This window comes from Takifugu rubripes, chromosome 11 (genome assembly GCF_901000725.2).
Source record: "Takifugu rubripes chromosome 11, fTakRub1.2, whole genome shotgun sequence".
NCBI classification, from domain to species: Eukaryota; Metazoa; Chordata; class Actinopteri; order Tetraodontiformes; family Tetraodontidae; genus Takifugu; species Takifugu rubripes.
The window spans coordinates 14,036,000-14,061,145 of NC_042295.1; the positions used below are offsets into that span (position 1 = coordinate 14,036,000).

The 25,146-nt window shown below is 44.0% G+C and overlaps 1 protein-coding gene across 2 annotated transcripts; it reads left to right on the forward strand.

The window, feature by feature from the left end:
• Nucleotides 1–470: 470 nt before the first annotated feature.
• On the forward strand, nucleotides 471–25,015 carry caln1 (calneuron 1). Of its 2 annotated transcripts, none has more exons than XM_003968613.3 (6): nucleotides 471–1,034; nucleotides 7,248–7,369; nucleotides 10,436–10,579; nucleotides 13,106–13,218; nucleotides 19,447–19,603; nucleotides 22,777–25,015. In XM_003968613.3, the coding sequence occupies exons 2-6, from the start codon at nucleotides 7,255–7,257 to the stop codon at nucleotides 22,902–22,904; spliced, it is 657 nt and encodes a 218-aa protein (XP_003968662.1). In that variant the 5' UTR covers nucleotides 471–1,034; nucleotides 7,248–7,254; the 3' UTR covers nucleotides 22,905–25,015. The 2 variants fall into 2 exon arrangements, with proteins under 2 accessions (XP_003968662.1, XP_029699717.1); XM_029843857.1 differs by lacking the exon at nucleotides 471–1,034 and adding an exon at nucleotides 1,771–2,144.
• The last annotated feature ends 131 nt before the right edge of the window (nucleotides 25,016–25,146 follow it).

The window sequence follows — 25,146 nt, forward strand, 5'->3', positions numbered from 1 at the left end:
AAGGTGAAGCCCTCTAAATCGTCAAAAGGCAGTGTTATAGTTGTGAAAATAGATTCTATTTTCCTTAAAGTAAGATTATATATTTCTATATCACTGTGACAATATGCGTCCTTTGTGATTAATAATCTGCTGTTATTGTCAGAGTAGCCAAAATTATGCCAGACATAGGATGAAGTTTCCGGAAGTTCTAAATATTTTTAAAAGCCTCTGGCAATTTCGCCAAATCTACTACGGCGGAAGATGTAAAAAATAAAAGCGTAAGTCAATTACCTGTAAATATGGAGCCTTCCAAAAAATAATCCACGTGTTTGCATGCTTATGTATCTTTCTGTCTACAGAGAGTAACGCTCGTGCTGGAGTTTGGATGCATCCTGTTCTGTCGCCGTGAACCATGCTTTTATTTTGAAAGCACTCACCGGAAACCCAAGTTTTACTTGGATTCTTTTGACACAATTTCACTTTTTAAATAGTCACTTCATGATGAAGTGACAGAATAAGAGCCGTCGCAGATATTTGCTTGTCCGTTTCCAAGCGGACCCATTTAGTTCGGTTTTGTGTGTTTTTCCTGCGTGTGTGAAATGACACACGAGGTTGAGACGAACGAGCCAACCGCTTCCTTGATCGATCGCGCATTGATTTGGGTCGCAGAGTTTGGAACCAGCGGGCTCTTCTCGTCAACCTTTCGGAGCCTGGAGCGTGTGTGTGCGTGCGCGCGTGTGTGCCCACCGTCAGTGCGTGGGATATCACTTTCAATCTCTTTTTAGAAAAAGCTTTTTAATTTCCCAGACGTCGTTTCCAGCCAAAAACACAGCGAGAGAAGAAACCTTGAGTTTGGTGGACTTGTTTGTCCCTTTAAATTTCTATTTTTGAAGAATCCGACAGTGTTAAGCTTCGATGGTGGGAATAATCTTGCTGATCTAGAGTAAAGGATTTTCTAATAACGCTGGATCCACCATTGAGGATACATCTCTAACCTGGATCCCAGTGTGGACATCGAATAGCGGATTCGAATTATCACCTGCACACACTCAAAGGTAAGTCGGGCAAATCCCAGCAAACTGCCTCTCGGGTAATAAATAAGCTTATTAACACCCATCGATCCAAACGCATCATTTTTACAGCCGCATAATTTCTTTGCTTGTAAGCAATTATTGCGTGTATGTGTACATGATCAATATTGGCAAATGTGAAATGATGCTGATTTACTGTGTTTTTAAAAAAAATTAAGTTTATCGATAATTAATAGTTTAGATCCCTTTCGTTTGTCTTCCTGGGTCAAAGTAGCGCCGGTGCCGCGTTGGTCACATCTAACTGAATAATTCGAACTAAAAATCAGCCACTTCTGTCACCTTGGCGACGAGTAGCTCGCAGAAAGGTGCGTGATACTCTGGACTGGACGTCCAGCAGCGTTTGAGCTCCAAACGTGCGCAATTGTTCCAAACGGTGGCGCACGCACGTCGCCTGGCCGCAATGTTCCCGAGGACCCCTGTGGTGATCTGCAGAACCCACTGAGATCCCAAAGTGGCTCCTGCAGACTCCTCATCTGCCATCACAACCCCACCGTCTCTGTTCTGACTGTGCGCTTTTCTCCGTGTTTTTTTTGTTTGTTGTTTTTTTTGCCTCCAATCTGTCTCGAATGAGGCCCCCTCTTCGTCTCCTCATCTGGAGGAATGCTTTTTTTTTTTTTTTTTTTTACAGGGGAGTAGTTGAGTGAGAGAGCAAAGGGGAAGAGAGGGAGTCTCAGGGAGGGAGGGAGTGAGGAGCTGGGGAGCGGAGCGTGAGCGGCGCTGCCTCACCTGCTGGTCTCACTGCTCAAATATTAACAACGGCTTTCCCGGGAGCTGATGCCGCTTCTCCGGGACAAGCCCGAGCTGTGGCCGCACTCAGTGGTTTGTGGACAGGCAGTCCACCACTGCTGCTGTAGGCACGGCCGCGTCTGAGGCTCTGATGGAGGAGGAGGTCACAGAGGCTGATCCACAGCCCACCGGCATGATCCCATCACCAGGGCGGCACTCTGAGGTGAATGGAGACCTGCCAGGACACCCCTACCTGAGAGACGGGCTGCTGGACATGATAGAGAGTCCGGAGAGGGAGCCTGTAGCGCTGCGGGATTCTGCTGAGTACGGCCAAAGCCTCCAGTGTGGGTAAGAATCGGTATGCAAGAGAGAGGAAGAGTGTGTTGCTGCAGGAAACGTGCTGGCAGTGTGTTCTTCCCTCACAGCAGATGACTTCTTCTCTCTCACCGAGGCTTTGGATGTCTCTCAGGTGGCGTTTATTGTTTCAGGGCGGCTTCTTCAAGGCGTTGCAGAAAGAGCTGCCAGGACAGGCTGCGAGTCCTCCTGCTTCATGTGCGTTTGACCTTATTTTAAATGAAAGTTTGAGGTATATTCACGCTGTTGTGCGGGTTGTGTACCTTGGTGTCATCTTACACTGCAGAGAATCACCGTTGGGTTGGTGAAGGTGCCTGAAATCCCTCTGTCTGAATCCCTCCTGCTCTGGTACAGGTTCCAGACCCCTTTGATGGGTGTACGCTGCACTTTAAACTTGTTCTTAACTAAAGTGAGCTGTTTAATGACTCGCCACTGCCACGCCACCTACCGCCTTTGGTAACAGTCATGTGCAGCGTGATGCAGATAAAAGCCACCTTTTCTATGAGCACAGTGGTTGGTTGTCTGGAATTGATGGCTGTAGCTCAATCAGATGAGGTTCGTTCTTGGTTTTACGCCGTCTTTCTTTTGTAATAGCAGCAGTTTCACATGCGATTGAAGGGGATTTGAAGTTGACGGTTGAATTCCCTGTTTTTACCAACAGCCTGCAGTAATGAGTTCTATTTCAATGCGTAGTCATTATAATCTGAATCTTCTCCGTGCTGCCCATTTCTGCTGGAAGGCTGTGCTGCCGGTACACAGCGTTCCGACTTCAGCACCGGGCTGTTGCTGTTGACTGAGCGAGTCCACAGACCCGGATGTGAGAAACCGTTTGGCCTACTTGTCAAGCAAAGTTCTGAATAAAACGCCGGCTGTAGAAGGAGCTCATAAGAGTTTGATGCATCCTCATAAATGAATGAAGTCATTTTTCACATTCCAGCGCCGTAAAATGCAACAATCCCACCTCTGCTGCGGTTTAGGAGAGAAGGATGAATCAAGTTATGAGTGTGCAGCGACAGTACAGTAATTGTTGTTCTGGAAGGTGGTACCACCTCAGTCATTAGCCTAGGCTGCGTTTTTATAGGGCAATGCTGAGACCAAAGGTGTTGGCGACATTCATCTCTGAAACAGAGCTACAGCTGGTGACAGTATCAGCGTTCCCAGAACGAGGAGGTTCCTCTGAGAGATCAACATGCTTGACCCTCCGGACGGTACCTGCAGGTTGGTCTGAGGTGAATCTCAACGCTGGGACATTTTCCCAGATCTGCTGCATCTCATGAGTGCACTGAGTGCATTTTATTTTCCTGCCAGTTCTTTGAGGACAAGGTGTATTCTAATTGTGTTTCTACCTCCGGGGTCAGAATGTTGGGATTACTCACGTCATCGCCGTCTTATCCTTGAAGTGTCAGGACAAGCGGTGCTTTTTTCCTTCAAGGTGTGCAGGAATAACTGCAGCGAAGGTGCATTTATTTATGTTACTACTGTAATTGGGTTCAGTAATGCAATGCGCCAGCCTCCACAACCCTCAGAAAGGCTGGAATAATGCAGGAATACTCTCAGACTGCCTTAAAATTCTTTGGGCATGAGAAATGAACCGAAAACAACCCTTTATGGTGGTTTCCTCATGTTTACATTTTCTCAAAAGGACCTCCTATAGAGCCCTGATTGAATACAAACAACCTCCACACATTGATTTTGTCTATCGGGTCAAATGATTGTGTTTGTTCAAAAGAACGTTGAGCAGGGATTCAGACCCCCGACTGATATCGTGCGTCGGGAATGTCTGCTGCAGCAGCCGCACTCGTCAGGTTTCCTGACTGCTGAGCTGCTGAACATGCAGAGACTTTGGGTGACAGTAGACACTGTCCTTGGAGACGACAGAGCCTCAAGTTATTCCTAGGATTAGAGTCCTCAGGTCCAGCCTCAGCAGCCCTCAGCACCAGCGAGACGCGTCCTTTCTGATGGTGGATCCTGACTCAAGGAAACTGAGTTTGTGTACCAGCATCGGCTAATGGCTCCAGTCATGGCCAGAGAGGTTTATCTTTAGATTTTAATTTTTTTTTGCATAATAATAATTGCAGGGTTGATTGCAAAAGTTGCACTGGCGGATTAATATATCTGAGAGACTTTAATCAAGCTAGAAGATTATTTAGTTTTTGCACGTATAAGTGTTAAGAAAGATTCTGATTTATAGTATTAAAAATATATTACTGAAAAGAAAGACATGCAAGATTCATTAGTGCGTCTGGCTATGGCACCATACTGTAGATTTCTCTGTAATGAGACCTTTTTGTTGCCAGAATCTGACTTTTAAGCTCCACAACGCTTCTTGTCTGAGCTGGAATATCAAAGTGTGAGAGGAATATTGATCAGAGGGAGAAAATTGACGTGTCCTTGGTTGAAGCCGAGGTGATTATTTTGGGAATGAGGTGATGACTGTATGTTGCTCAGCTCCTGAAGGGCAAATTAGCTTGTTCAGCTGGGACCTTGATCAATTTAATCAAAGCGTAATGATACTGAAGAATGTGAGCGGCTGTGTTGAGCGGTGTCTTTCAGAGAGGAGGAGGTCAGCTGTTTATGGCTCCAGCACTTTATTCTGAGTCCATCTGAGAACCTTCTGCCCTTCTCAGATATTATAGTGAAATATTGCACCTACTGTTTATCTCCCAAGCTCCTTCTGCGCTCTTCGAGGCAAAAGGTGTCTTTTTTTTTCCAGGTTTACTTCTTGGTTCACTTGTTTCCAAAGAAATATTTATTTATACTCAGTGTTGTTCTATAATGCAGTGTTTTTAAATTTGTTATGGACCTAAATTCGTCTTTGCTAAACCATGCGTGGTGGGATGCTAAAGCCTCGGTGCAGGTTGATTTGCTGGGGGGAAGAAAGACATTTTTCTCAACCTGAGCAGCAACAAAATTCCAAAAACCCACTTTAAACATTATTTAAGTCAATGCATATTTTACCTGGGGGGTTTCTGATGCAGGCAGCTGTTGTTAGGAGGCATCTCCTCATGATAACATAAGCTGACAACGATGTTACAACATTTATCACCTCAGATGTCTCCTCTGCTCCGTTGTGTGCTCCGTCAAAGAGATGAAGGTTCATGGTTTGGCTGTTACCCACCCAGAACTCCTGACCGGATCTAACAGATGTTTTCAGATGTTTTTGGTTTAGCTTGTTTTTCCTCAATGAGATGTTGTAGTGTCAAATTTCAGTTTTAAATTTAGTTCTTATCACATGGTGTCTGCTAGATTCAAACACAGTGAATACTTTGCTTACCCAATTAGCTATAAAAAGATCACATTTTGATGACTTCAACAAGAAGATATTCAATTATAGAAGGCATTGGTTTGTCAAACATGCTGGTTGGAGCTTCCTGAGCAACTGTATAAAGAGACATTTGGATGAAAATGCTTCTGAAACATTCCCGCTGTTTACTTCAACTTGTCTCGTCATTATTCTTAAATGCTCTCTTCTTTGGGGCTTTTGGCCTCATAATTAGATCACTAAAGAAGCACTTAAAGTCACAGGAACGTGAGACAACGGAACAAATGTTGAATCACGTTACCGCCTCTATAACGCTACACAATTAGCTGTAAAACACAGCTTTTGTTCCTTTTAAGGTAATTATAATCCTAAATATCTGAGAAGCGCGTCCAGCAGCCCCCTGAAGACATCTGATACGTGTTGTTAGGCCAGAAAGGAGCTGACAAGAGTGATGATTGTAATGTATTCATGATAACAGTTGAGAGATATGTGTGAATAATTGATGAATTGGGAAAATGAAAGATTCTGACACCGCGTGCTGGTCGTAATGAAGCCGTGGGCGTAGTCGCAGACGTCTTCGTGCGCTTATTAAAGTGACAAACAAGAACGATGTTGGAACCAGATTTCAATTTGTGAGGCAACAGATTGCTGCCGGCTCGGACCAGTGAAACATGGGCAGATATGGATTATGGAGGGGAGAATGGTGCAGGAGCCAGAGTACACCAGGCCCTTCTTCATTAATAATGCATGAGTTTATAAACTATGATTTTTATTTTCATGGGAAATGGATCGTCTGTTTCAGATGCTCGTTTTTACCAGTAGCATAGGCGCCGTTAACGTCACTCAAACTTCTGCACAGACTTGATTGATTCAGACTCGTGTTTTGATGCTAATTTCCCCACTGAAGGAAAGGAATGGTTTTGATACGTCTCTGTTGGTCCTCCTGGCCTGAGTCTGCAGCTCCACGCTGTGTTCCTGTGTGTTTCTCAGTGGTTCAGCCCGCTACAAATCGCTCCATCGCTCTATTCACTGACTCCCCACTGGGGCTGCTGCTTTGATCAAATACACCAAAGCACTAAATCACCCCCAGCACTTGGGTTGGGTAGTCTGTGTGTGAGACTAAAGTGATTTTCATGAGCTTTTATTTCCACGGTAAACCATCACCTCTGCATGATTCTCCTAAATTGTGCCCGATTTTATTGAAACTGAAGGCTTCCTCTATCGGAGCACAGGAGGAGCGTGTGACGTGGACGGACAACTTCCTGTGAAGTTGATGACATATTTTTATTCCTCTGGTTGGTTATCGACACTTGGTGGCTGAAGTATTCAGCTCCTGCGTGACGTTTTCAGGTTTCTCATCGGGACAAAATCCAATTAGAAGGAAGCGAGCAGCCATCCAAATATCTTTGCTCTCTTCTTATTTTACCTCTGTCCCCCTGGGCTCCAGTTTAGTGAATAATTAAGTGCCTCAGTACATTTGCACGTAAACCACATGCTCACACGCTCCTGCCCGGCACATACGAGCATATTCGCCGACATCTCCCCTCAGCTTGTTGCTGTCCATTTGGAGAATGAGCTCTGCGTCATTTATTGATCTCGTTCAGGCTGTGGCATTTCCTTGCTTAAGCAGCAGCGCCGCAGATCCGCAGAGCTGCTTCCACTTAGATGATGGACTCACATTTGTACTTATTTATTTATTTATGCACCTCTTCATCTCAAATGCGACAGAAAAGAGGATTTGTGCATTTCTGAGCACGGGTTTCGCAACACAAATGGCGCCGTTTCCTCCTGTCACAAATGAACTTGGACGTGTGTCTCTGTGTCGTCTCTCTCAGGGAGAAGATGCCGTTCCACCATGTGACGGCAGGTCTGCTCTACAAGGGAAGTTACCTGAACCGCTCGCTGTCTGACAGCGACAGCGACGTTCTGGCAAGCATCTCTGTGGAGGAGCTCGCTGGTGAGGTTTCTCTTTGTTTTATCATCGCTAAAGTTTTGAAAGACAAACCATTTTTGAAATTTCCCTTTCAAGGCCGACAAAGCCCAGTCCTCCTCATTCCTCGGGTGGCCTATCTTCCCAGCAACATCTGTTAGCTTCTCCGTCTACCTCCCTTCCAAATGAATCAATTAGCAGCAGCAGCACAGGCAGCCAGTCAACCTGAAAATATACATCTATGGATGAAACATTACACTGCTGTCTGGAAATTGGCTACACAATACACGATAACGGCCAGATACTCCGACGGGGTCGGATTTTAATATGCGCGGGCCTATTTGCTCTCATGCCTGCTCCAGCTGATTAATTTTGTTTGGTGGGTTTCCAGAGGGTCCTCATGAGGTCAACTAAACATTAACTGTTGCCTTTCGAGCGTGTTATCATGCGATTGGGATTGATTATATAGAGCCCGGTGCTGGTGCTACAGAGATGTGGATGTTTTGGACCCAACTTGAGTTCAGAAGACAAATATAAGCCGTGCATGCCAGGAGTGGTGGATACCTTTTGTCTTCAAACCAATCAGGCTAAGGTTGGAGGGGGAACGGAGCAGAAAAAAACTGCGGCAAATGTTTTTCACCCAGTAAAAGATAGAATATTATTTTTGTTATCGTGCTATAAATGAGTCAAGTCAGTCGTGTTCACTCCAAGAGCTGCAGAAGGTCAGGGATGTTTGATCACACTTCAGAGGAAGATATTCTCTTTGCTCCATGCAGTGGTTCACCTGCTGCACAGCTGTTCTATTCATTATCTCCCTTCTGTTATTAATCCTACAAACAAATGATGTGAGCTTGATCATTAGAGATCAAGCTCAATATAAAAACCTTCCACCGAGTAAAAGCTGAACCTTCACTGACACAGAGACTCTTAGAAGTCCTGGCTTTAAACCTCCAATACATTCTTGTGCTGTTTCGCAAGAAAGACAGCGACAAGTCTGAACAATTGCTCAAATCATCAGTGCTCGCCAGTCCGTGAACAGAAAGGCCACCACCGCCACCTCCACCCCAAATAATCAACAAGTCTCACTCGGCAGATGTTTTTAGGCTGAGGTGATTCTCAGGTATGTGGGACTGATGGTGAGAATTGAATCTATTGGGTGTTTGTGGCACCTGAAGGCAGCACAAAGATAAAATTACACTCACTGACAGACATTCAGAGGAGCTGTCTTTTATTCTCAATTAGATATTTTATTTTTGTCAGCGTAACTTGAAGTCAAATTTACCACATTAAAGCTGGACGGTCAAAAAATCCATCCATCCATCTGGGAGAATTAGTGGAATTCCCAGACCACCTGAGGGAATTTTGGAACACCTCCCCAGGAGGGTCTGGTGAAGCCAGACAGGATGAACAGGTCTAGAATATTAGCATTAGTCTTATTGGTAAACTCACTTTATTGAGAGTGAAAGGTAGCTCTCATTCTAATTTGAATTTGGTTGTTTTTTTGGTTGTTTTGGAGAAGGTGGACTTCACTCCAGCATCCACTGACGTCCACAGTGGGATTGGCCTTGACAAATAAAGAAATTTATGCATGAAAAGTCATTTAAATACCTCTCTATCTCTGTCTTTGTGGCTGTTCTGTTCCATTGAGCACTGAAAACATGGAAAGTAATCAACAAAGGCCTCGCTCTTTCATTTATTCATATAGGGAAAACCGATCTGGGATGCTTTGATGGGGTTTTGTCAGCATTTTTGTGCATGTGTGCCCGACAGATTATTTTCCATCAATCCATTCTTTTGTTACAAATGATACTAGCTGTTATGGAGCTGTTGTTGGGGGAATGCAGTGGCAGGTGAGAGATGGCTGCCCTCCTATTATCTACCCGGCATGACCAAAACATTGTTCTCTCTTTAATTATGCTATTCATTATTGGCGCTCCATTTATAGTTGGCTCCTTTAATATCAGTAGCCGTGTGATTGATTCAGGATGTCAGCAGAGCAGCAGATAATACGATGATTGATGGGCTCATCCACTAATTACTGGATTTTGAATGTCTGGGTTCATGCCACCACAAAAGGCTGTTAAATCGTAATTGCTCCACCCAAAAGAAGCTCAATCATAATCAATAATAGCACATATTCCCCTCAATACCGCTTCGTTGAATGTTAGTCAGTGTCCACGTTTCTGGTGCTTTTGTCCCGCTTGAAATATTCGTCCAAGTTAAACCATCGATCCTGCTGCCCAGCCTGTGATTATTCCCCAGGGTGGAATGGCAGCGTCCACGTGTTCTCCCTACAAACACAGCAAATGTCTGTCAGTCTCTCTCTCTCTCTCTCTCTCGCCCGACCCTCCCTCCACAGATAACCCGACCACACGGCTTGACAGTAAATGAACCGACTGCTGATTCAGCTTTGACTCTATTTAAGAAACCTTAAGTAAATACGCGTGTTTTCTTTTGGCTAAAGCCCAATATAGGGAATTCAGCAACAATTTGACCTTCTACCTTTTCCTTTGGATTGATTAGTGCGTTGGGCTGTTCCACGCTGACATGGAACATTCACAGAAGCCCTGCTGATGAATTAAGCAGCGATTCTTCTGGTGACTAATCTGTGCACACAGACACCATGCAACACCCGTCCGAGCTGTCATTGCTTGACACACGTTACCCGTTTGGCTCGGTGGCGGCGGGAATGAGACCCGACAGTTGCCGGGTCCAGGGAGCCGCTCCCCGACAGACCTCAGCCATCGCCACTGCCAGGGAACCAGGACCCAAACGTGCTAAAGTGAAAATGGCGCTGGCTCATCCAGCAGGTGGGGAAATGGATCAATGGCAGAAATTGATCTCGTTAACTTGAGGCGGCGATGAGAGAGAGCATTGAATTTCTGAAACGGAATTGCGAGAAGGCGAGAGGAGCGAGAGAGGCGGAAAGACATTTGGGAATGACGATAAATGAGGGGGGACGCTTAAGTTCAAATTGGCCCAATTAGATTCAGATGAAGTGAAAGTCACATGATGTAGAGATGGAAGCAGAGTGTTCATATCTGCACTGATTCACTGCTGATTCCGAGTCCATTCCTTGCTTAAATTTGGCAGAGATCCGAGAGGCGTTCAAGGTGTTGGATCGCGACGGGAACGGCTTCATCTCCAAACAGGAGCTTGGGATGGCCATGCGCTCTCTGGGTTACATGCCCAGCGAGGTGGAGCTGGCCATCATCATGCAGAGACTAGACATGGACGGTGAGTCACATGAACACCCACAGATGCAAAAATGTAGCATACAATGCGGCTCGGCTCGACCCGTTACAGCCTGAACGGCTTTAAAAAAACAACAACTCTGTCATAAACATGTAAATGTGCTGCCGTCTCATCAGAAAAGAGATTTGCAGTGAATGATGATTGTTCGCTCTGTTGCCTATTTGTGTATTCACATTCACAGTGGCTTCTAAACACTTCTGTTTCCTCATTGCATTTTTAATTTATTTGTTGAACACTTTTGTCACCTGTAGCCAGTTTTGGCCTTTTGTCTCCTGACAGAATCACCGAGCGCCCAACAAATCCCTTTTTCCTGAAAACCGTTTGAACAGGGCCAAGTTTCAGTGAGTGACTGACACTTTCTAGAAAGGATGGACGGGCAAAGATGCAATATGCAAATGTGGGATTACTGGTAAACACTTAAATTCTTCACAGTGTAGAGAGAAATTCTGTGTGATTAAGACTGCATATTTAATATTAAGAAGTTGGACCTGTTTATTCCGCCTGTGACTCATCGTCTTCAGAGTCGCAGAGCGGCTTTTGTGCCTCGGGGCTGCGGCTTGATGCTACGACTTAAAGAAGCAGACGAGGCTGCTGATGGAGGTCACAGCAGCGTTTGTCTGTGGAGTGTCATTTTATTTATGGATTTTATGGATTATGCATGTGCTCACTTGATCTCATGCTTGTTTCTACCTGTATGTTTTAGAGTTATTTGAAAAAAAAGGCTGCATAAGAGTGACTTTCTATTAGTCACTGTCAAATAGGCATATTTTGATTGTGAAACAGAAAAGCTTCTGTGGAATAGATTCTATTTCTGTCCAGTTTAATAACATGTGCAGTTGTATGCTGATTGATTGGAACCTTTTTGCAAATACCTGAGCACACAAAGATTAATTACTCCTGCTGAATAGTGTGAAACCCACATTCAATAGTTCCAATAGTTGTTGGCGAATATTACAGTTCCGAAACCAGAAATTCAGTCCCGGTCAAGGCCAGCACCACTTTCTTTTAGAGTATGAAAGAATGATATGATAATCACAGAGAAGAGAAAAGGCTTATAATTGGGTCTGCTGTGCGCACTTGTGAAGGCTGGGTCTTGGATCATTGATTCTGTGCTCAGCAGCCAGGTCCAGCTGGTCCAGCTGATAGGTTAAGGTGCTTATCTGATGTGTTTTTCTCTAACCGAGGTCTGTATGACCTTCATGAGGCTATAAGAATCCTTTGCATTCGCATTCACATGTTTAAAACAACAGCTGATATTCCAGCTTCAGCCAATCCTGCGCTGTGGTCAACGACCTTGAGACAGTGTTTCTGTGGCCTTGAAGGTAAAACCGGTATCAACAAAAACCCAAATACAACCGGTTGTCTTCAAAGGCAGCAGGATTTAATCATTCATCATCACCTTTATCAAGCTGGGATGTGCGGACGTGACACCGCGCAGGAAAAGACGGGTGAAAAAAACAAAAAAACCCCAAAAAACAGGTGTCTTTGTTCTGACAGGCGCTGAGGGTGACTCAGACAAAGCGAATAGTGAATATTCCGCAACATTCCCGGTGCTTGTCGGTGCTTTTTAAACCCCGGCACATGAAGAGACGCCTGACAGAATCAGTGAGTTAAAAAACGAACCATCATGTATAATAAATGACTGTAGGTGCTGTCGACTGCAGTAGATGAAAGTTCCCTTTTCCCACTCCAGAAAAGAAAAGGTTGTGTTATTCATTTATTTATTTTCCGGTCTTGTGAAGAGTTTATTCAGATTCTTTCCAAAAACTGCATGAATTATCTCTTGTGGCCTAAATTGGAAATCAGATCCCTGGCTGCAGGGATCACTGGCCATGGCAGGAAGTCCTTGTTCTGAGGAAGAGATGAAGTAAAACCATCAATCTGCTCCATGTGCAGCCCGACATGCCACTTTCACCGCATGGTTTCTGCAGAAAATAGACATTTCTTGTCAAAAACTGGACAAACTCACAGGCTAAAGCCTCCGACATTTCTGCATTTTACACCGAGAGGAAAAGATGCAATGTGTTGAATTTCCTCAGCAGCCGTGTTCAGGTTCACAGATTCAGAACTGCCGGCTGTTAAAAGGACATGAAGATCATTTGTTATTCCCGCCCCCTCCTCAATAATGGAGGGACAACAGCAGGACTCTTCACGCCGCCTGAACCGTTCCCACTGTGTCAACTGTTGTCTTGGTGAAGTTGAGATGGAAAAGGAAAATAAATGGATCCAATCTCGTCCGATGTTCAAAATGCTAATGTCGTTTCTGATTAAGCGACCAGGTATTTGTCAAACAATGTCTTCATCTGTGGCTGGTTTTGTTGGGAACTTTTGCAAGAATCAGCGAGCTTGATTCCCATTTTAGAATCTCTAGACATCGCGTAGAAAGAAAGCCGCTAAGATGCATCTAATGTCCTGGTGAGGTAGACCTTGAAACTCAGTTAAACCACTTGAAAAATGATGTATGTAGCATGTATGATGAGGTAGTTTTCTTTCTTTTACTTGTGCCAGGTGACGGCCAAGTCGATTTCAACGAATTCATGACCATCCTCGGACCCAAACTCCTGTCTTCTGAAACAAGGGAAGGTTTCCTGGGCAACACAATAGACACCATCTTCTGGCAGGTAAGTCTCCTGTTTGCGCAGCGGCCTAAATCTAAAACGTAAAACCTGCGATCAGGCTGTTAAGTCCACTCGGCATCTGTCCTGAGTGTTATCGTGAATGATGCCGCTGATATGTGACAGTGACAGATGTCTCTCCGTACACCCGAAAGGCTGACAGAGGTATCAGCGGTGTCGCGCGACGATGAGAGCAAACGTCAGACCCGCGAGATGGAAAAGATTGACTGTGCGAGGCGCTGATAGACGCGCCAACAGTGGCGGCAGCGGGGATGGGAGCGACGGCAGATCGAGCAGATGCGAGGGAGAGAACGGGCTGTTCGGCTGTGACAGGAACAGTCAGCGAGTCAGTCCTCTTCACGCATCATCAGCTCCATCAGAGGTTGTTGTTGGGGGCAAAAGCCTGTGGCTTTCGATGCGAGGAGGGAAATCTCAACCCATGAATACCTTATCGGCTGTGTTGACCATATTTACTGGAGCGTTATTGGTGAACATGCCTCACGGTCCCTTTATTAAGCTATTTCCTTATTTTGGCTCTGCTATCTTCTAGCATTAAAAAACATCCCATGCAGCATTTGTGTCAGGGTAAAAGGTTGAAACTCATCTTAGAAATGCAACAAGATGGGGGAAAATAACCTCACGCAGGGACGCACAGTGGCGCAAAGTGCCGAGCCAGCTAATGAATGAACGATCCATCCATCATCTCCACGCTGTTGAGGCCCATTATGTTCAGAGAGCACGCTTGACAAATAAAAAAGATAACACATTTCTTATCAGTGCACCAATTTCTCCGAGCAATATTCCCGGAGGCAGTTCTGATCGGTAAAGGCTGATATACTTCTCCGATGAAAGGAACGCTTTCTGTAGCATAAAACCAGCCCGGAATCGCAGCAGTATCAGGAAATGTCCGTGGGGGGAGCGTGACAGTGAAAACGTCCAACTCCGCGAGTTTCGTGTAATCCTTATTTGATAGGTTTGACATTGTTTCGCATTACACCTTCCTCCCTTTGGGATTTTGTGGGATTTCTGGGAGTTATCTAACAGCAGAGACTGGCTAACTCGGGGAAGGGCTTATCATTTGATTCAGGCTGGGCCTCTCCGAGCTGCCGCAGCATCGGGACCTTGTCTGCTGAGCGCTTTTCCTCATTCTGCTAATGTCAGCCGAAGTGTCACATCCTCACCAGCTGGAGCGGTTCGACTCACTCCGTGTCACACACTCACCTTCCTACTCACTCGTATCTGCTCCTTAACACTCTGATAACATCTGATAATCTCTTATGAATATTTCTAACCTTATAATCAAGTAACTGCAACCTTTTATCAAGATTATTTCTCAGAAACTGGCTGGTGCGCTTTGAGTTATTTCGTTCAGAGGCTGGAATGTTTCCTTTGCGGGTCACACGGAGGTCCTTCATTTCTGGGTGATAAATATTGAAGATGCATGGCTTATGAATTTTAGAGGACCTCTGTGCTTTTAATTGCAGGACAGTGCCACTGACATCCAACTAATTAATCTCTGCGCTGGGCTGAGAAAAATGATGAGATGGTGATTTGTGCAGCTCCGAGGGAGGCTGCAGCAGATCAAGCTGCACCAGCGCCGTCATAATTCAGAATTCTTTTAGTGGTCGTGAGACGTATATTAGTCCTTCACTGAAAGGAAAGTCAAATATATTCAACGGTACATTTTCCTGCAAAAAAAAAGGTCATCAACAGTGTTATATTCTCCAAATTCAGGTGTAATAAATCTGGTTCTGGAATGAAAGTGTAACCAAAGAGGTGATTAAGCAGGAAAAGCATCACAAACACGGCAGCAGGTTGAGCTTGACTCCCCGTTTGCCCACAGCTGAACTGGGAGACTGACTGGTGGTGACATATGACGGAAAAGCAGGGCTGGGATATTTCTGAGCCGGTTGTAATTACAATCATCCCATCTGCTTTCTAAACACCCGGCTGGATTAATGTACGTTATTTCTGCCGTTTAATGGAATAATTATGCAAAATGATTTGTTGATGCCGGAATTTCTGGTAAATTGATCCTATTTTTAAAGCTTCTGCATGTCCTAATTACCATTTGGTTCATTTTTTATTTGCTTTTCTTTTTAAGAGAGGATGTTATTAGTTCTTTAATAATTATATTGTCACAGATTCCAGACCTTCACTTGAATATAATGCTGCATGCTTCAATTGGAATTATGGATTTAAACACAAAAGCTGAATTTTGGCTGAATTTTAATCCCTCTGTGTCCCCACTCCCTCAGCGGCATTATTGAATTTTGCTGAATTTCCTCTCCAACATTATTGAATTTTCCCCACATTACTGACTCAAGAGCTTTTTTGTTTTTTTTCCAAACTCGGTACAAACTTTAGTTATATAATATTGTGATTGTCGATTTCGATGTGTTACATTTTATTGTTCAGTTTCATCAGCTTGTTGAGCTGCTTGCGTTGAATTGGTTCAGCTGGAACTGGAAGGTGATCTTAATTCCTGTGTCTTCACCTGAAGTGACACCTTGAGCACAAACTGAGCTCATTTTTTAACGCCCCATCCTATCTAAGAGGCTTATACAGATCAAAACCTTTTGCTTTTAGCCTGAATACACACTATTGTAATTGCTGTGAGTCTGCAGCAACAGTCCACAGAAGACTATAGAGTACATTTCACTGCATCTGATGGCTCCCCTCCAACCCCTGAAAGATGTTTTGGAGTGTTTGAAATATTGCTGTTTATGGAGAAGCAACAGGAACTATAATCAGATTTGGGTTTAAGTCTTTTCCGTACTCTGCTGATTGAAAGGAGCCAATCTACTTGGTCTTGTCACTGATGTTGGGGAGGATCAGTAAAGGCAGAATTCCTAATGACGGTGTTGTTAGAATGATGTCGTTACGCAGCAGAATTTGTTCGACTTTTTGCTCAGGCAAGCTTTCGTTACATCGAGACAGATCTGTTAAAGCACACATCTTCCTCCAGCTCCCAATTTATGACAATTTACAGAGACTGTGTGGCCTGTAACTTTTAGATCTGTTGGGTTTTTAGGCGTTTCGTATCAGCCAAGAGGATGAGAGAGGATTATTCATGGCCTGCAGACATCCAGGCTCCATTTCTGTGTCTCGGTCTACCATTTGCAATTGGTAGAAACCGCCACTGCTGCAATATTAACTAAGATTCAGGAAGGCGGACCACATCCAGCCACCCTTGCTTCCACTCTCCCTCCCACTCCACTTCCGTCCACATACGGCTCAGTTTCAGGTATTTTACCAGTCTTTTTGGGTGCAGGGCTTTATTCTTCTTGCTCTAACACCCCCTCGGCTCAAGAGCGGCCTGCCTGCGGTTCTTGGCCATGCTGGAAATATAAATGAAATAATTCAGCCTTTTCCTTTTCACCTCCACCTGCTGGACTTGATTTATTCCTCCATTCAGCTCACTTTCTCTTCCTCTGGGCAGGCAGTTGTACTAATGAGGGCCATGAACTCCAAGGCCAAGCACCCAGCCAGCTCTTATTAGAGCTTGATTTAAAGGTATTCAACTTGATTAATTCAATCATCCACGATTGGATATTGATAGTTGGCTGATTTAAACCCTTTTTTCTTACTTTTCATCCTGATTCGGGATTCTAAAGAGAACTTATTTTAACTCAGTACTCTTTTCTCAAATTTTGAGCACAGCAACTGAAAAAGCTTTGTAAGAGTTATCCATTAATTATCCATTTAATTCCGTATTTCTTTGCAGAACTGGCAAAGTACACGTTTGATTACTTAGATCTGTGAGTCTGTGACTGTGCCGGATCCACTGGATTTGCACTCTGAGATTGTCTCCAGCTGCAGCGTATTTCACATCTATTAGTGTTGGCGCCAACCAAAAAAACAAGACCGTTTCCCAAGTGTTTTACTGCAACATTGATAAGCAAATGCATGTAATTGGATTCTACAGTGTGTGCAGGACATTATCTGTAGCCGTATAATTTGGCTTTGCTACATAAGGCTGAACTCAGCAGATGGACGGACACCGTCTCTTGGCACCCTCTCCCCGCCATGCGTGAGAACTGTTGAGCGAGGCTTGTTTCCCACTGTAGCGCCGCAGATCTCTCTCTCTCTCTGTGAAGGGCGACTCTGTCTCCGTCCATCAAATTCTCCACCACGGTTGCACCAGTACAGTCACTGGAACTGAGCGGCAGCATCTGTAGGGTTTATCTCCACAATCCTGTGTTGGTTTCAAGAGGAGAAAAAAGCATTTCCTCTGACTGGGTCAGGCTATTTTATCCAATTAAATTGTATTTTGCTCATTAACAAGGTGGAGCAAGAGTTACGTCCTATTTTTTACCATAAAGACGCTCAAGCCTTCAGTTTCAGTCATGAAGTCGTCCATCATCCCTTCCTGTTTCCCCTATGCAAATGTCTACACAGTGATACTGCCTGGGTCATTAGGACAGATTTGTTTCCTGGTCCCCCTCATTGTCATCTCTGCTGGTCATAATGGTGCGCGACATTTCCACATGATGGTCCATTCAAGGCTGCTTCGCTGGAGCTGCGATAACACTCGTGATTGAATTTCTTTGAAGATGAAGCGGTAGAAAGATAAGCAAAGGTATCCCCTCTGTGCATGGGATTTATTAGAGAAGGTAAAATGTCACACAGACCACGGAACATCTTTTTGGGGAGTAATTTGTTGCTTTCATCGGACTCACTCATAAAGGTCAGAACGTGAGCGCCGTGTAAGAGCAGGTCCGGAGTGTGGAGAGTGCAAATCAAATGGCTTTTCTTATCTGCCGCTGGAGTGCTCTGCGAATGAATCATTTCACTGGCCTGCCTCTCTTCTGTGGATGCCTTCCAAGGAAGGCCTTGTTGGGAGCAGCAAGGTCGCATCAAGGTCGCGCAAACACAATTAGCCAACGGACATGATCCCCGGGCAGGAGTGACCCAAGAGTTTAGAGACATACCTGAATGAAGTGTAACTTAACTGTAAGTCATGTGATGTAGCGCTTTAGCTTTAGCATCAGTGCTTCAAAATGTAGGAGTCATGCATTCTGTGCGACGTTTCTTAAAACCAGTTTGGTTTGTTTTTCAGTATTCTTTAATGTTGAGCCAGTTTATGGAGTGTTTTTAATTGTTTTTATTCAATTCTTTATATAGCACCGTTAATTATTTCCGTCTTTTTAACAATCCTGCCTTTGATTAATGGCCCAGACTGTCAAAGATGAAACTTTAACCTCCGACTTAATTAGCTCTGATAATGAGGCCTCGTGGCGGCTGATTAACATTTGAAAAAGTGATTGTTATTAGAGTTCATTAGCTCTCTCTGAGGTGACGAGATGACAAATGGTATTGATGCGATGTGTAATTATCTAATGAGTGAGCTTGCCAGTGAATTTTCTTCTCTGTCATTCGCTGCACTCTTATTGGAATTACAGACACACTCTGACATCTACAGATCACCGCCAGCACCTGTTTAAAGATTTGCCTGTGAGCGATAGAGAAGGAGCCGGCGTTAAATACTTCACCTTCAGTCCGGGTGAATGACGAATGTCGGCTTTTCCTTCATTGGCTAGTTCACATCGCTCAGATTCTTCTGTTGTTACAGTGCAGAGGTATTTTCAGTGTATTTTCTTTAGGGCGGCAGGATTGATTTTATCCATCACAGCAGCGCTGCAGGAAAAAGAATGGTCTGGAACGTGTGTGTAAGGCGTTTAGAGAGAGAGATACTGAGAGAGAGAGAGAGGGAAGGAGCCAACGACCTCCAGGCTTTGCAGCAACTGATACCGAGGATGGTTTCATTTTATTTTGGCAGTAGTTTTGTTTGCGGAGATAAAGTGGACAGTGTGAAATAGCACAGGAGTTGTGCCAAGAAACATTTTAATAACCTTCAAAATCACTAAAGGAGGATCACAAATGACCTTCCAGAACCAGTGGTGAGCTTCACCTGCTGATTTGAAGCCCACATGCTTATTGAGGTCTCTGTGGAGAGACCAAATCGGCAGAATAATAGACGCTTGAGACAGGGGTCTTTCCTTTCTTTGTTCTCTTTAATATGAATTTATCTCCTTACCCTTATTCCCAAAGTCCAAAACAAAAGCTTCAGGTGTGTAAATGCTTAATTTTGTCAGTCTCTTTTCAGTTTCTTTTCTTTTTAGATGCGTTTGCTGTATGTACCGGCTGTACAGAGCTGTCACATGACACCAGGAAAAGGCTAACAGCGCAGCGAAAGAGCATTAAAAAAACATTCCTCATCTCTTCCTGCAGTTCGACATGCAGAGAATCACCCTGGAGGAGCTGAAACACATTCTGTTCTACGCCTTCCGTGACCACCTGACGATGAAGGACATCGAGAACATCATCATCAATGAGGAGGAGAGCCTGAAGGAGAACTCCGGGAACTGTCAGACAGAGTTCGAAGGAGGTGAGCTGGGACGCTGGAGCGTGTGAGTGATAAGAGAGAACAGGCTGCGGCCGCTGCAGGTGAAGTCAGAGTAATCCATGAGGGACAGCTGCCAGTGTCACCGGGTGCCTGCTGACTTATTGATTTTGGAGGCTCCAGTTCACGAACCAGCACAGATAAAATATGCATGACTCCGGTTAACTTTTTAGACATTTATAGATGCCGCAGTGGGTATTCCGGGGCTTTCCTTTCCCTCTTTTTGGAAAAAGTCCATCTTCTACAATTAATTTGTCAACAGCCCGAAACAATTTCATTCTCCTCAGAGGCAAATGTGCGTAGTGAGGCTTTAGCTCTGGGCTAGACTGCCACATCCTGACATATGGAGGTACTCAGTGTCTGACTTATACTGAAGATTGTCGGGTTTTTCACAGTAAATGAGTCTATATAATTCCTTCTGGAAGGAGTAAACGTCTGCAGCCTTGGCTATAGAAAACAAACATTAGACTCCTTAGATTCCATTAGATCTGTTTCTTTCTTTTTTTTCCTGTAAGCATTGAAGAGAATAAATACTGGTGGCATATTACAATGCTTGGAGGAAACAACAAGGAAAGGGCTCAAATGGAATCTAACCAACCAGTCCCAACCAGTCCAGAAGATGGTTGGGGTCATGATAAAGGTGAGAGTCTGTACCTTCCATTGGATTGATAATATTGCCCATGATGCAACGTGCTTATCACCTCTGGAGATAGCTGCTTTTACACTGAAAGAAGAGCCGAGGTTCCTGTCATGGCTCAGAGTGACAGTAATGTTCGCCCTTCAATACAAACAACATTTAAACAAAATCAAAGTGAGTCCTTCTAATTTTGAAACTGTGGATCATGTCCTGGAAAATTGATCTAGGACAACATTGTCTCTCTTCATTGTTCATCTTAATCCTTAAAATCTTTAGAATTTAACATGAAGGTGTAGGTGTAAGAATGAAAATTGCATGAGAACTCATCCTGAAAATTTCCATTTCATGACCTTTTGTGGGCTGACGAATGTTTCTACAAGAATGAGTAAAAATGTCAAGCAAAAAAACAATTATGTGAATACTCTTTTATCTTGATGAAGGAAATCTTCTTTTAAAACTACGTATTTCTTTTGATTTTAGCTTCTTTTTTTTTAAAAAAAACCACATGAATTCAGATTTAAAGCAAGTTAGGGGGAACAGGGACCCCTAGTGTCTGGGAGGAGAAATATCGGCCCACCGGGTCTTGAGATGACATGCCATCAATAATGATTAACTACTTTCTAGAGTTCTACGTTCATGTTGAAGGCAACGTTGTTACCCCGACACGGGCTTTTAACCCGACAAACTAGACCTGGATCGATTAGATTTATTTACCAGAGATCTGGGAGCACCACATGCCACACACAGACACCAAAATGTGCTCAGTCATAGAGAAATCAATCATTTCAGCCACAGCACATCCTGCTGAGTACAATTCATCACACTACCGTGGTGCTTACCGCTTCACCACCCTGATATACGAGGAAGCATAAAAGGCTCCTGATTTCCCTCCTGCTCCACTGCACTATGGGATCAATATGAAGTGGAGCTGCAAAACAATAGAAGGGGAACGCAACCACTGAAGTTTACAGGCACCGATTCAGTGCAGAGCGGAGTCCTGCAATATGAGTAAAATGGGAAGTGCTTTGGGGGCTAATTTTGTCCCTGGGGTTCTAAAACTTACATAAACACCAGTATTATAGATGAAAATAGTGTGATGTGTTTGGTGTTATTAAACCAGAGAGACAGGTAAGAGTTAGCTGTCTGGAAACCCGCTTATGCTTGATTTTATTCATGGCTGCAGCGGCCCTTTGGAGAAAACCTATTGTGAATGTTTGGCACGTTCGTAGCAACGTAGAGGAGCCGAGAAGGTGTTTTACGAGGATGACAGCAGGTCCAGGCGGCTGGACTGGGAGCTAACGTCTAGACCACGTCTCAGCTCCAGTCTTCAACCTGCCAGCAGCCGAACATATGCTCGTTCCATTGGCGCCCTCTTTAAATCAGCAGAACTGATGCCTATGAATTCTCCACAGAAGGGCTCTTAATAATCCATCATGCCGCTCTCTTTGACGGTGGAGACGCTCGGATCCACTCATATATAAGCTGGCAGGTTGCTGAAACGGCTGCATTGACAAAGAAAAGCAGTTATACATTTTCACACAAATGTGGATATTCTTTTTCTTTCTTTTTGGCGACCAAAGTCAGCCAATCATTTGGTTCGGTGAATATTTTTTTTATTATGTCGGCAGGCTCTCAGTCAGAGAAAGAGCTCACATATGACCCAGTTCATGTCCCAGTTCCACAGGATCTCATTTCCGGTGCCATCCAGAGGTGTGAAGTGGCGTTCCGGAGGGTTCCCAAAAGATTTGGTTTGTTTAAATAAACCAAGAAGTACCAGGATGTGTAAGAAACTCAGTGTAGACTCACTAAAACAGCTGTGTGTATCTAATGGTAAGGATATCGCTTTGGGTTAAAAAAAAAATAAAAAAATGCAGTGTGCCTGACATCGTATATGATGTGAGAGTCTGGAATAGTGTTTTAAAGTGGAAAGTTCCTAATAATGACACCACCAGAGATGCAGGAGTCAAGAAAGACGGAGCCCTTCCCGTCTTACTTTCCACTTTGGATTTTCCTTAGAAGAGCAGTCAAGAAGCAGTTTTGATGACTTTAGTGCTTCTTGAAATGAGAGATAAAAATAGAATGAGTGGAAGTATGAGCCATAGCTGCGGGTCATTGGCTCGACTCCCCTAATTGCAGCAGGGCTGTAAAATCATCTCAGCAGTTCGCCGACCTGCAGTGGGAAGAGGTGCCAGGTTACAGGTCGGCACAGGAGGCAGATTCAGGCAGAAAATGATCAAGAGAGTGTGTGAGGGAGTGAGCGAGCCCGGTATTTGTCATAAAGCGTCCACGTTCAAGGTGATGTCAATTAATCCCTCTTAATACCACTCACCCTTTAAACTGCACTTTGCAACTCATTTCATTATTGATTGGACAGATCCTGAAATCTTTGGATTGAGACAGCTGGGAAAACCAGCCTTTTAAACGCGCCATGAAAATCAACGTCTCACCCAAAGACAGTTAGCCAGCCATCGTTTTTTTTATTTCTGGTTTTAATATTCTCTTTCCCTTGTCTTAACCTCAGTTCACCCTTCAAAGAAGAACCGTCAGACGTGCGTGAGGAAGAGCCTCATCTGCGCCTTCGCCATGGCATTCATCATCAGCGTCATGCTGATCGCAGCCAATCAGATGCTGAGGAATGGCATGGAGTAGCTCCGCCTACCGTTCATGTGGAACGAGCATGTGCATGCCACTGGGTGAGGCCGAATCCCTGTTAACAGGAGAAGGAAGAATGATCAAAGTCATCTACAGCATCAACTTTTCAAGATTTTTTTTAAAAAGAAAATTCTGGACACAAGCGGCACCTCTTCACCCAACACCTAATGTAAGCCAGCACGAGGGGTCGTTCAGGATTCCTCCCCCTTTACTCTGACAGGGACTCTCAAGGGCTGACAACACACGTAATACTTTGTGTCTGTTTCCCTGATGCAACTTCAAGTCAAGTGCACGAGTTCAGAGCTGCGTAGCTTCACCAGCAGCAGAGACGTGGCCTGTGTCTGCAGATCTGTCCCCACCGGGACACCAGTGAGCTAACGATGCTGCAGCCTGGGCTCACAGAGCGGGATGGAACATTCTTCCTGTGATTCGACTTCCTGGAAGGATGAATAGTGAAATCCTAAACGTGACTCCTCACCCTCTACAGCTGAGCTTTCAGTCTTTAGCTTCATCACCATAAAAGCTGGGAAAATGAGTCCTTCCTTTAAACCTCCAGATATATTGTATTTAAATTGTTTTGCAGTTTGCCTCAGCAACGGGGGCTGTAGTCATGTGCCAGAACGCATCCCATTTGGTTTAGTGTTGGACAGAAAAAGTTAAATAAGGTAAGACCCTCTTTTTTGCCAGGATGATAATTAAAATAAATGAGATTATCATGAATTTCTCTCATTTTTAATTATATTCTGTTTGGGTTTCTTGAATCTCTGCACGTTTTTTCCCCTAATGATTCTTTTCTCAACATTGGCTCAGCTGTAGTGCCATCAGCCGATTCTGGCCAGTTCCTGGTATGACTACCATGTGCAGACTGAAATGATTGTTGATGATCTGTGAATTTAAGATGCAGTTAGCTCTGAACTCCTGCACTCCCTCAGCTCCACCTGTGATGTGGGGTCTTAAACACCTGTATTATGTGCATGTGATCGAGTCGGTGTCCTCTGTAAATATTAACGTCTCAAAGTCTCAGTATTACGTGTCTCAAATGTCTGTCACAGGTTAGAAATGTCTCTGTATGTGCATGATTTTCACGGGCTCCTCTCACTCGGGTACTGAGATGCAGGGAGGGTGAACAGCAGGTAATAGGACTTACTGCTTCCTGTCAACCCTAAAGCCATAATCCTGCAGAGGTTAGCCAGATTGCGCGTTCCTCCTCTCACATACGAAAGCATATAGGATATTCGTCCGCGTAGGGCCTAGTTTTATTCCTGTTATTGTTTTGGCTGTGCATCTGTCAGTACCTTCCAATACGGAAACGAGAAGGCTTGTAACTATGTGAAAGACTGCCATCTAGTGGTGGAGAAGACACATTGTTAATGCGCGTGTGACAGACCATAAAATGTGCCACATGTGACTCTCCAAACATCGTATTCAGTGTCTATCGGTGTCTCTCTTAAATGTTAAAATAATTTATGTATATTGTATAGGATGCAAATACTGCAGATAAAGCAGCACAACACATAAAAAAACACACATATATTTGTAGGAATAGATTACTTCCCTATGGCAGACAAAGTCTTTTTAAACCGGAAAAAAGGTTTATTCACAAGTAAAGGCTGAATAAAGAGTTGTGTTGTAGGTCACACTGCTTTTTTGTGTAATTATTAATTTTTGTAATTATTTCAGTTATGCAGGATGTTTCTTACTGAATTCAGAGTCACTGTTGCAGTGTAGTAAGTAACTGGAAAAGTTTGTGCTTATTTTATTTGGGTTTTTTTCCCCTTTGGGGTATGTTTCTCAGGATGTAAGTCACGGTTTTGCTGTAACCAAACGGTCACTACTCCTTCGTGGTTGCATGTGACAGTCAGCAGTTTGAGGTCAGCAGTATGGTGGGTGGATCCCATGTCTCTTTTTATTTTGTCTCATATTGTACAAAGATAATGATTCAGCATATTCATTTAACAAGCTCACACTATACATATTTTGCATGTGCAATACTTAAACTATAAAGTAGAGAGAAACTTGTCCTATTTATTAGAAGCATCATATTGTAAATATTGAAAATCTGTACAAAATGAAAGGATTAAGGCAATAAAAGTGTTTTTTTTAATTAACGGTGCTCTGCTTTGGTTTAAGTGAAGGATTCAGGTTTGCCTTTAGTTATGTTAATATACACCACTGATTTTCCATTATGTATTGTTTCTTATATCAAATGGAATCTTTTACTAACTCACTGCATAAAACC

What these genes read in the sequence shown, in the direction of transcription:
- caln1 (XM_029843857.1), top strand. Translation starts at nt 1,948, where the DNA reads ATGGAGGAGGAGGTCACAGAGGCTGATCCACAGCCCACCGGCATGATC. An exon ending in GGCCAAAGCCTCCAGTGTGG is followed by an intron (nt 2,145 to 7,247) that starts GTAAGAATCGGT and finishes CGTCTCTCTCAG; the next exon opens with GGAGAAGATGCCGTTCCACC. An exon ending in TCAGACAGAGTTCGAAGGAG is followed by an intron (nt 19,604 to 22,776) that starts GTGAGCTGGGAC and finishes TCTTAACCTCAG; the next exon opens with TTCACCCTTCAAAGAAGAAC.